The sequence below is a fragment of the Psilocybe cubensis genome, chromosome 1, assembly GCF_017499595.1.
Source record: "Psilocybe cubensis strain MGC-MH-2018 chromosome 1, whole genome shotgun sequence".
NCBI classification, from domain to species: domain Eukaryota; kingdom Fungi; phylum Basidiomycota; class Agaricomycetes; order Agaricales; family Agrocybaceae; genus Psilocybe; species Psilocybe cubensis.
The window spans coordinates 3,534,690-3,546,745 of NC_062999.1; the positions used below are offsets into that span (position 1 = coordinate 3,534,690).

General features: G+C 49.2%; 3 protein-coding genes across 3 annotated transcripts; 1 reads left to right on the plus strand and 2 right to left on the minus strand.

Annotated features, from left to right (window-relative positions):
• Positions 1–253: 253 nt before the first annotated feature.
• On the minus strand, positions 254–1,988 carry JR316_0001232 (Branched-chain-amino-acid aminotransferase, mitochondrial; the record flags this gene model as incomplete). The annotated part of the gene is made up of 9 exons (XM_047887042.1): positions 254–420; positions 484–693; positions 762–929; positions 992–1,138; positions 1,200–1,308; positions 1,369–1,532; positions 1,588–1,654; positions 1,711–1,791; positions 1,845–1,988. 9 exons carry the CDS (start codon positions 1,986–1,988, stop codon positions 254–256), a joined length of 1,257 nt encoding a protein of 418 aa, XP_047754788.1.
• Positions 1,989–2,687: 699 nt separating this feature from the next.
• Positions 2,688–8,873, plus strand: JR316_0001233 (uncharacterized protein; the record flags this gene model as incomplete). Its single annotated transcript, XM_047887043.1, has 6 exons — positions 2,688–3,410; positions 3,487–3,606; positions 3,663–4,541; positions 4,589–7,753; positions 7,808–8,314; positions 8,376–8,873. The coding sequence occupies 6 exons, from the start codon at positions 2,688–2,690 to the stop codon at positions 8,871–8,873; spliced, it is 5,892 nt and encodes a 1,963-aa protein (XP_047754789.1).
• Positions 8,874–9,953: 1,080 nt separating this feature from the next.
• Positions 9,954–12,005, minus strand: JR316_0001234 (Oxysterol-binding protein-like protein OBPalpha; the record flags this gene model as incomplete). The annotated part of the gene is made up of 11 exons (XM_047887044.1): positions 9,954–10,077; positions 10,135–10,311; positions 10,375–10,478; positions 10,568–10,681; positions 10,745–10,878; positions 10,989–11,153; positions 11,260–11,342; positions 11,440–11,535; positions 11,598–11,705; positions 11,776–11,823; positions 11,884–12,005. 11 exons carry the CDS (start codon positions 12,003–12,005, stop codon positions 9,954–9,956), a joined length of 1,275 nt encoding a protein of 424 aa, XP_047754790.1.
• Between the last annotated feature and the right edge of the window lie 51 nt (positions 12,006–12,056).

Consider the following 12,056-nt stretch of genomic DNA (forward strand, 5'->3'; position numbering starts at 1 on the left):
TGAAATGCCACAGAATAACCATCCTAATAGATATATATTTCTTTCGTTATGAATGAGAGAGATGAAAGAAGATATGTAACGCCAGTGTGTAGAAGAGCAAGTGAAAAAATGGGGAGATAACACCAGTCAGTAAGATTAGATGACCGCAATACCAAATGTTAGAATGGTCGGGGCGGGGCATCAGATCAGAAATCAAGAAATAGGATCTCCTGCCAGGATAGTGAGATGATGATGAGGGACAAGCCTTTGTCCGTTAGATAACGATGCTCCAGTCGCTTGGGATCTTGCCGGTTTGGCGACCGACGAGCTCGGTCCAGATGTGGCGCGAAAGTGGGCCCATGCCATCTTTGCCAACTGGGATGTGGACGTCTTCGCCTAGGTAGCCGATGCGGTCGACGGGGCTGATGATAGCGGCAGTACCTATATCGGCAGGACAAAAGTTTAGACAAGAGATGGGAGAAAAAAAAAAGCAGTTTTACGCACCAGCACCAAAGAGCTCAGCGAGCCGTCCAGATTCGGATGCTTCCTTGACTTCGGACATTGTTACGGGTCGCTCTGAGACTGTGATGTCCGTGGGGAGGCCTGCGACGGGTTTGACGCCGGATGCGTGCTCGCGCGCGAGGGTGAGGACGGAGTCGCGAGTGATACCTGGGAGAATCATGCCGTCGAGGGGTGGAGTGACAAGTTCATACCCTAGAGAGAATATGGTGCAGAGGCAGAGTTAAAATTTTGATAGTGTTGAAAAATGGTGATTTTGTTACCTCCTCCCTCTTTGTGGAACACGACGAACATGTTCATGGTGCCAACTTCAGTGAGGTAGTGTTCGGGCCCATGAAGCCACAGGTTCTGGGAGTATCCTTGGGCGGCGGCGTGTCTCTGGGGTAGGATTCCTGGGGCGTAGTTAACACCAAGCTTGAATGCACCGGTTCCTGATTGATGTTAATGTTAATATCTGCTATGTGTGAGTAAGGAGGGATTAGATGGGACGAACCTCCAGGGGCGGCCCGGACGTACTCCGTGGTACCGTAGAGTGCGATAGGTTTGAAGCCAGTGGGATAATACAAGCCTACGGGGCTCAGGATGACGAAGAGAAGAGCTTCATTGGGAGGGCTGACACCGATAGCTTTTTGTGTGCCAACTGTGTTGATTTGTGGTTAGTTGAGATAAATGACACTTGAATGCGGGAAGCGAAAACTCACTGAGGGTAGGCCGTACGTAAAGACTGTGGCCTGGCTCAGATGGGATCCAGTGCTTGTCGATGCGGATAAGCTGCTTGATGAGTTCCAGAAGAGCATCACCGTTGAATGTCTACATATTTTTTATGGTTGTGAGCCCAAGTTGAGGTAGAGCCATGAGGTGATAACGCACGGGTAGGGCAATACGGTGTGCACTAGTATTCATACGCTTCATGTTCATGTCGGGTCTGAACATTCTGATATTGCCTTCGGGATCTGTGTAGGCTTTCATTCCCTCGAAGATGGTTTGCGCGTAGTGCAGCACTGTAGAGCTGGGTTCCATTGCGAGCGGGCCGTCTGGGAACTTTGTGAGATACATGCATAGCTAGATCGGGGGATTAAATAAACGGACATGGTTGGATATGAGGTGCTCCCCATCCTGCTTCTTGTGTCCATGGAATGGTTAACATATGGTCAGTCTAGATATTTAATATTCAATATATTGGTGCATTTTAGATGGCACGAGGTGACGCACGAAGGTATGGCCAAACTTCAATGTTGAAGACTCTGGCAAAGTTTTAGGTTTGCCTGTCCGTGTAAATTGAAGTTTGGAAGGCTTCGCTTTGTTTTAGCAAGGGAAATATGTGCGAGGAAGTATAGCAAACGCACATCAATATCGGCCAAGCCTCCAGCTAGTGAGCTTAGAGCTCTAAGAGAGATAGGCGCATTCCTCCATAGTAGTGTCCTCAGACCTGCCGAGTTAAATTGGGAGGCATTGGAAGTGCGCACAGCACGCGAGAAAGCCAATGACATGGTCCAAGAGGATGGGGGAAGGCAAGAAGATCCGGGGTGGGATTTAAACCTGCTTGCAACAGACAGGTTGAGTCGAAAGCTATTTATTCGGAGCATCCGTTGACAAGCGGATCGGCTTTCTGTGCCGAAGAGCGCTCAGTTGGTCCTTCCTTAATCCTATATTGTACACTCTAAACCTTCATCTTCAAATTGTACAGAACCATGATGTAATTTGTCTGTATAGGGTCTATATACAATGTTGTTGTAGTAGTGGTGGCCGCGACAGTTTGGCCTGACAATTAAGAAGAGTAGTCGATGCTATTCTCAGTTTAAAGAACGATCACCTCGGATGAGAAGACTGGATCAAGAGAGGCCATATCCTGCGAATAAAGTGAGCTGCAATGGCACAGAACATGGGCCACAGAACATGGCGGTATTTAAGGAAATTGATCAAGGGGACGCAGCCCCTGTGAGAAGAAACGGACACACGTGGAAACTTTGGCTGAAAGATTTTTGGCAAGAGCAGTGAGTATTGCCTTGTTCTTCACTCAGTCATTCTGAGCATCCTCCAAGGGGTTGCCTGTTGACAACTCCCTCCAGTATACCCAACTATCCTTGTCTACTGGTCCCCTTTCTCCCTCTTATTCTTCAGTCCAGCTCTGGCCGCCAGCACACACCATCTCCATCTCTCTTCTATCCGCCTAATTCCTATCCTTCTCCATGTCTACTAAGCGCAGAGATCCCCTACCGCGTCTCAGTATCGTTCAAAATCTCAATATGCAACAGCCTACAGGTGGTCCTGGCCAGGCTCTATACTCCCCCGCCCTTCCGACGAGTATACAACAGAGCTTCCACCCAGCTTTCCCCGTCTCAAATCCACTCCAAACACCTATGCAATCCTTCTTTAATGCAACTCCTGGCGCTCCTGCGCGTCCAGGCCATCACGCCCACCACGCAAGCATTCAACTAGCAGCAGCGGGCATCCACCCTCCCAATTACATGACCCCTGTCGCCTCTCACTTTCCACGGCCCTCCATTGCGTTGGCTCCTGGCGTCCAACCTCAAGCTTCTCCTCATCCATTCCCAAATCGAAGTCGACGTCAGTTGAGTATCGGTGGTCCTCCGAAGGCGGTTTTGGGTGGTCCTGCTCGTAAGGTCAGCCCACTTCCCGGTGCTCTCGGTCCAAGTATCACCCCAGGAGCAACCCCAGCGCCTGTGAAGACGAAGAAGGTCATCGTCAATTTCCCGAAGGAAACGCCCGTTGGCGAAGATGGCGAGCCTACGACGCGTCCTTCCTGGGCGCGGACGCCTTTACCCAAGGAATCTGACAGTTCTGAACAAGTGCCAGTCAAGGCTGTCGAAATTGCCACTGCGGAATCTTATCCACCAGATGAATGGAGGCACGATTTACCTGATGCAGTCGACGTCTATCTTCCGGGCAAAGTGCGTAACATAGCGGAAGCAATTTTTGTAACGTACACTTGATTCGAGATTCCGGCTGATTGTTTTCATTAAACAGCGCGCGTGGGACGCTCTTAAAATACAAACTATCGAGGAAAAGTTGGAGAAACTTGGAGTAGAACGCGGTTCCGGAAGCACTGTCCCTCAGATTCATGCACCTCACGCCCGGGCTGCTTCGGTACGTCGTCAGCACATGCTCTACACGTGGTAGCCTTTGTCTAAACAAACATTTAGATATCTTCACCTGCAGATCCAGCTCTTCTGTTGTTCAAGCTGAATAAACTACAGCAATCTCAGCAAACCAGTTCCGCGGGCAACTCTTTGTCAGTTTCGCCTCAGCCTCCATTCGCCGCTCCATTTGGGTTGTCGCCATCACCTCGAGGGACATCGCGTTTCCTAACAGGTCGCCACGGCCACACAATGTCATTAGCCCAACCTCCATCGTATCAATCTTCCCTTTTCTCATCACCTCCTTCACAATACCATAATCCCCTCAGTTCTCAAGGTGTCTTGGGGTCCGATTCCGCCGCTGAAAGCTCAGATTCTCCAATTGACGGCATTTACGCGCCGCAAGGACGCGTACCATTGGCTGCTCCCAGTTTCGCGCCACCGCCATTATCAGCAGTAGGTGGCGGGAGTCATATTGACTTCATTCGTGGATTCGGCTTGGACGCCCCTCAGGAATCAGAGGAAGAGGCCGAAGAAATGCAAGCTGAAGAGCGCAACGAAGAGAGTGAAAAGGAAGAGCTTGATGCGAAGCTCAATGACAACTTGGAAGTGGAGAATAACTCTGATGGTGAACTTGAGGAATATGACGACGGGATGACGACTGTGCCACAGAGTCGACTGCACTCTCGACATGTGTCAAGACTATCCGCGGCCCTTTCTCTTCGCTCAGTGGGTGGCAACTTCATTGGGCAATTCCAAAATGGAGAAGAAAATGAACAACGAGAGAATAACGAAGATGATGCTGATGACGAGGACGATAACGAAGCTGAAAAGGAGAACGAGCCCCCGCAACAGAGAGAGCTCCAACAGTTGGACGTTGATCCTGTCGAGGAATGGACTGGTTCAGAGGATCAATATCTTGGTGTGGAGACGTCTGATGATGAGGTGCGTTTCTTTCTATCTGTCCTGGCATTATCTCATGATTTCATTAGAGCATCGGTGAATGGTCGAATCCTTCGGATGAGGAAAGGGCTCGTCAACAACGGAATGAGCGCCGCATGCGTCGTAGAGCTGCTCAACAGCAACAAATCGACCAACCTCGTCGCATTCCAAACTTCCCTCGTCCACCGGAAACTACGCTTGGGTTCATTTCGCAGCGAGAGGATGATATCATCTCAAATCCCAGCGAAGAGAACTATGCTATGGGAAGACAGGCAGAATTTGTTGGGGTTACTACCGAGTTATATCAACCAGAACACCCGAATGCACTGGCATCATCCCTTGCTCTACCCCATTCTCGTGTAACATCTGGTCAATATTCTATGCACGATCCTGCTATGGCTCATTCACGCAGTGCTTCTGGTGCAAGTGGATTCCCAGAACCTTCATTCCATCATCAATCAAATCTATCAGCGGGCAGGCGAGAGTCTCTCAATCCACTCGCTAAACCGTTCGTATTTGGTGCTCGTGGTGATTCAGGTTCATGGCAGCCATTTAGCGGAAACTCGACACCTCCTACCCAAATGCCGACAGCCTCTACCACTCATACACGTTTACCATCCATTGGCAAGCCTCTTAATGTCGCAGCCGTTGAATTCAAGCCTGGCGCGTTCAATTTCCGACTTGCTAACGCGCCCCAGATGCCAGTGCCTGAGCGGTCGATACCTCTTCCCTTGCCACAGCCAGCTCAGCCACTGGAAACTATTACTTCGGTGGAGTCGACGCCTTTCAAGGTGCAGGGTAGAGAGAAGAGGCAACGTCGCGATGGATCGAGTTCTTCGATCATCGACGAAGGAGATAGCTTTGCCTCGTTCAAGTTCCCAATGAAAATTGAGACTTCCTCGCCTCAGGCCTTGCGTCGTCGCCGGTCAGGATCCTCCCTATCTGGACAAGCACCCCATGAATCCGACCCGGCTTCCCAACCGTTTACATTTGCTGGATTCTCAGCTGTGGCTAATAACATGCCTCGTATGACAGGAGAGGTAGCGGAAAATGACGCAGAAGAAGCTGCCGCCAGTGAACAAAATGAAGACGAAGAGAACGCCAACGAGTCAGGCACTGCTCTTGCCAACGATAGTCATGAGCAGGAGATCGTTATTCCGGCCCTACCCAAACAAAAACGGGCGCCAATTCCTTTGGACTTCAAGCACCCAGTGTCAGGTAATACCGTCCCAGCTGGATTGTTCAAGGCGCTGGTCAACAATGACGATCGTACAAGGAAGAGTGTGCGTTCGCGTATGAGCTCCCGAGACATTTTCGAACATATGCATCGGCCGTCGATGGACGATGATGATGTTGCGTTGATTGCTCTCAAAGGTCCTCGTAGTCGTCTCGTTACCGACCCTGGCGATAGACCAAGTCCTCCGTCGGATGATGTGTTTGGATCGGTTCGACATACCCGTAGGCGGTCGTCGCTTCCTGACGCCTTGCACGACACCAAGGTGTCGACGTCTCCGTCAGTTATGTCTGGTGTTGCTCAGGACCTATCTATGCGCATGGAGCTGCATCACATTGAAGATATTCTCAGTCACCTTCTGGATCATAAATTCGCGGATTTGCGCCATCATTTGACCCGCAAATTGCTCACTGCCAGCGAAACCAACTCGGCTGCTACAGAGACAAAGGTCAACGAGGTTATCTCCATTTTCCGTGCTCAGCTGCAAGAGTCGGCTGCCCGCACTTTAGAAAACAGCCAGATGGATGCTCGAGGAGAGTTGGACTTCCAAATGATCAAGGAAGTTTTGGAAGAAAGCCAACAGCAGCTCCTTGAAGCCTTGCAACGAGAAGTTCGTCGGGATCCTCAGCACGCAGCTTCCTTTACTGGAAACGTGCCTCAGGATCTGTTGTCTGCAATTGAGCAGCTCGGTGGCAGAACTATTAATGCCGTTGTTGAAGCTATTTCAGAACTTTCCGCTCGACAGGAAGCCGTGGCTCTCAATGCCTCTGCTCGCGAACACGATCTCATCGTTGATAAGCTCGTCAGCGTTCTATCTCCCATGCTCCACTCTCTCCAGAACGATCCCATTGACTACGATTTCCTGACGAATCAGCTTGCACAGGCCGTCAAGCCACATATTTCGCAGCTCATCGACCTCGCGTCAGATAAACGCGAGACGGCTGGACTTATTGTCGATAAGATTCTGCCTCATATTCCTTCGGCGAGCGATATGACGGTCGATACGGATGCTATTACAATGAAGCTTATTGCTGAGGTTCGACGCGCGATCGCACCTATTGACGCGTTCGAGATCAAGGAGCAGGTCGCAGATCTGGTGGTTGAGCGTCTGGACTCGCGCCTTGCGGTGCGCGACAAGACGTTCAATGTTGATAGCGTAACGGCTAGGGTTACTGAGAGCGTCTCGCAGCTCTTGGAGTCGCTCAATACTGTGCCTAGTGTTGTTGAGAAGCTGGCTGCCGGTCAAAAGGTTGTCGAGGAGAAGCAAGCATCCTTTGCTACCTCTCAGTCCGAGATCATTGCCTCACTTGCAGAGCTTCCTGAGCGTGTTGGTACCCAACTCCAGGATCTCAAAGCTCTCCAACAGGACATTTTCAAGAAGGTCGATCAGCCGCCTGCTCCTGTCGTTCAAACCGATGAGAATGTTCTCGTTGTCAAAAGTCTCGTGGAAGGCCTTACTCAAGACCAGAAGAAGTTGGCAGAACAGACTGAAGCTGCCGCGTCGCAGAACAAGGTTCTCTTGGATAAACTCGACACTTTGCCCCAAGAATTCAAAGGAGCTGTAGAAACCCTTCAGAGCGCATTATCCGATCTCATTACGTCGCAGGATAGCACCAAACGTGAATTAGAAGATGTTCGCAAATTAAACGCGGAGTATCAAGTTCAAGTTACCAAGGCCCGAAGCTCGTATGGCCAAGCTCGTGTCGAGAAGGATGTACTCGGAGAGAAGCTCACTATTGTTGAAAGTGAGCGTGATCGCCTTCGAGCGAAGGTTCAGGAACTTGAGGATACTGCTGCTTCCAAGACCAAGGAAACGAGCACTTTGCAGGCTCGCAACGCGGAGTTGGAAGAAGCTCTTGCGAAAGCTCTTGCTCGACTCCAGTCTGCTGACGTCGTAGCCGAAACGAATCAACGTAACATTGCCGAATTGGAGAAGGCTAATAAAGAACTCAGTACCGAGAACCAAAATATCTCGTCTAAGGTTGGTCTATTTCGTAAAATGTTCTGTCGTTGCAATCATCCATCTTATTTCTAGGCGGATTCTCTGGAGTTGGGTATTGAGTTTGCCAAGAAAGAAACGGAGAATGTTACAAAGGCCCTGGAAAGTCTTCAACGCCAGCATACTCAGTTGTTGTCTCAACAAAACAACTGGGATGCTCTCAGTGCCGCGACGGAGAAGATTAACATGGTCTTCAACCTGCTTGAAAATGCCGACAGTGAAGAACAGAAGGAGCTGAGGCATTATCGCGATCAGAGCAAGGTATTGGAAGATGAAAACATGGCGCTGCAGAAGCGTTTCAAGGACCTCGAAACAAAACTTGCCAACAATGATCGAACTTTGACCGCAACAAGGCAGTCACTCACTCAAGCTCAGCAGCGGTCATCTGAATGGGAACGCCGAGCCAAGGAATGTGAGGGTGAACTCGAAATGGTGCGAACCAAGTTCGAGCAATCGGAACAAACACAATCTCAACTGGAAGCCGATTATCAACTGGTCAAGATGCAACTTGAAGAGCAAGAAGCAGAAGGCCGGTTGCGGGTGGTGAGTTTACTAAATGTATCCCGTTCATTGAACTTCTTCATTAACCACATATATATACTAGGATCGTGAAAATAAGCTCAGAGATCAGGTCTCTGCTTTGGAATCAAAATGTGTTCTTCTCCAGGGAGAACTCGAGAAGGCAAGAACAGCAGCAAGATCTGCTCCTGCTGCGCCATTCCGACCTCAGACCAATGGTAACACACACCCTCCTCCTCGTCCTGATTCTCGAGCTAGCACTATCTACGATGGCCGCGGAGAAACGGCCAGTCGTCGAGTCGTCTCGTATGCTGGTGGTCGTAGCAGTTTGGCGTCGAGCCAAAACGGTCCTTCCGAACCATCTGTTTGGGATTCAATGCACGCACCTACAAACACAAACAACCAGACTAAATGGAGTACACCCCCAATGCATACGCCCTCAAGTCGGTTTGCCAGTCTCGCGCCATCAACGCCGAAAGCCTTCCCTTCAAGATTTAGCAGCCAGTATGCTCGTGCCCCGTCACCGACGCCCAGCACCGTTTCTGCGGCACCTACACAAGGGGACGACGGCTGGTGGACATAAATCATTTCATTTTCGGGAGGTTTTAGATCTTTTAATATGCTGTCAGTTTTACGTTGCACTTATTCCTATTCTACATAATCGGTTCAAATTTATCATGAACATCTCTATATCCTCCTTTATCAACAAACACTCTCATTTATAATCCTCGCTATCGGTCTTTTGACCATCCACTACTCCGTTTTTCATTTCATCTTTCTATTTTTTTTCGTCATCTCGCACAAATGAACCGACTGTAGGCGGAATCTGTATATATACCCTCATTTATCAGTGGTACTAGTTTTTATCAATATCAACACATTGGCTCGGAATATATCTTTTTTTTGCGAATGACATCGCGTGTTTGACTTCGTTGGCCGTGTAAGCTTCGAACGGTGGTTTTAATTAATGGGCGCTTATCATATCGAATATTACCCACAACCTTTGAATAGCATCATCTCTCCGAACATTATCCGCATATACTCAGTCGATGTCTTTTTGTAACTGCAATATACTTCTAATCCCCAAAATGCGCGAACTCTTTATTTAAGATCATTAGGTAGGGATTACCGCCTGTACTCGCAACGTTTACCCGTTGTGGCTGCATATAGATATATCTTATATAAACATTGATTTTCTGTACCACAGTGCTTGGAGCTTTGGAGGTTGGAGATGCGTCATTTGGTACGCATTTCTCTGTCAATCATGCAAACATAGAGATATTCAGTGGCTTCATTCGTCAGAGGCAGTTTTTGCTCCAATCATGTACAGAAACTCCCAGAGTGCTCCAAACGTCAATTATAGGCATAACAAAGTCTATGCTTAGCAGAGGTAGGCGTCGAACGTAGCGAAGCAAGTCGTCAGTGACTATGCCCATGTTACTTGCTTTTGATCTTAGTATCAAGGTTATACATACCCTGATTTATCAATAGTACTATTTGTACACTCGTACCTAGAATGCAAATTAACGACATGAAGGGTCTACATGAACCAATAGGAAAAGAGGAGGAAGCAAAGCGTCAATGTGCAATTATGTTATATAGAAATGAGAAGAGCCGGAGACATTTATGTATTGAGTAAGTACTGGTTAAAAAGGAAAAAGGATCAGGGTAATACTGGTTGAGGAGGGGGAGGGGGTGAGGCGCTTGTTGTTGAGCCTGGTTTAGTCGTGGTGGGGAATATCCATTCTTGCACGGCCAGTGTCGCTTCCTGGGGACCTTTTGGTATCCTTTGGGTTCAAGTGTAAGCAGTTAAAGATGTGCTATGGAATAGGTAGGAGACTTACTTGAGCTTGGGCTGCCACCGCCCATTCTCTTTCGTAAAGAAACGAGGGACGTGCTCCGACCCGCTTTCTTCTCGGTACTTTCGCTCTTCTCTCTGTGCATCTTCGACCGCTGTCTTCGCTGTCGTCGCTGCTTCCATATCTTTGTTGATGATGGCTTCAGTTAGATGTGTCCACAGTCTACCACCGACAACGTTCGCGTTCAGATGCTAGTTTCATTTCGAGACTAGGCGATGAGTATACCTTCGTGATTCATTAGGCTCTTGCTCGTCTTCAGGAGGGACCCACTTCGGAGAAATATTCTGGCCATCTTTCACTGCGTCGAACAGCACTCGCTTCTGACCAGTCTACTCAAGCAATTAACTTCCCAGATTTTTTTATATGTGGGTTGGAAAGGAAAACCCAAAATGTAAAAAATACGGCAATAACAACGCACCTTGCTGCTTTTGATCTCCATGACATGACTCCATCTCCCCGACACTTCTCCGATTTCAGTCGAGTTCTTGCGCACCCGCCCCGCCAAGGCATTATACGTCCCGGAAAAGAATCCCTGTCGTACAAATGCTTTATTTTAAAAGAGTAATTATGAGTGATGTTGAGAAATAGAAGTGACCTTGGTCTTGAACTCCAGATCGCACGACAAGCCGTGTTTCTCGTTCTTTGCTATACATGTATCTCCCAGCTCGAGGACCATCTTGCCAAAGAGGATTCCACGAGCGTACATATTCGGCATCGTGATCACGTATTCTGATATTGTCCCAGCATCAGTTCCAGCGCGATTGGATTTAGACGAGGGTAAGTAGGGAAATTTGCGAGATGGACGGAGATTAAAAGAGCAGGATATGTGTTTTGCTTACCCCCATCCTCTGGCTTGCCGAGCAACGTCACCCTATTTTCGCCCTCCATCGTGGTCGACACGCTGTTGCCGAGGAACTTTGATTTGGGTCTGAGCTCGCCGATGATGCAGACGTGGTTCGCGGGGGAGATGTAGAAGAACGCAGATACCGGTGGATGGTGCGACACTGCGCGATTCGTATGTTAGTACAAGTCGGCCGGAGATAGAAGTAGGATGGATTGCGGCAACTCCGAGTTTTCCGTCTCATGCCTTTTGAAAGAATAAAGACTCACCTTGCTCCGCGATGTAGAAACCCTGTGTGCCGTTGGGGTAGTCGTATCTGCATCTGAAGAACTCTCCGAGGACGGGATTGTATCTGTGCAGAGAGGGAGGGGGGGAACAAACCGCAGTAGGCAGCGCGCGTCGGTCCGTCGGCACGTAAGATCGGAAGAGACGAGAGATGAACGACTCACGGTTTCTTGACGCCCTTGGGCTTGATATGCCACCCAGCTAGATAGTACTGCAGTACTCTGATGAATCGCTCCTCTGGATCGTCAAAGCTCTCGGCTCTGTGGACATCGCACCAAAAGTCAGATGGCCTGCAGAATGAAAGAGAGATGGCGGAACTTGCCCAAAGATCAGGTCTGGATGGGACATAAAATCGGTGATACGCTCGAGCATACTTCGGGGCTCGAGTACAAAGGTAGGAAATGTGACTTTGGAAAGATCCATCCCAACCCTGTACGGTGCAGCAGATGCGATGGGTCAGATGCCGATTAGGAGATGAAAAAAAAGCGATTTGTGCTCGCCTCAGCTGGGAGATCAGAGAGGTGATTATGGAGCCCTCATTTTCATCTCTGAGATGCGCGTTAGAATGGATGGGAGACATGGAGAGCTAGAGGATGAGGAGGACGAACAGGATGGAGGTGTCGTCGGGTTCAGTGTCTGAAGGAGGCTTGTCGTCGGCCTCGAGAGAGCCTCGAGGCTTTACAACTTTATTGAACGTGCTACCGGCCTGACTAAAGAGCCCACCCAGCATGATTGTGGACAGAGAAGCGGAGACTTATATAAGGACGAGTGGTAAAGGGAG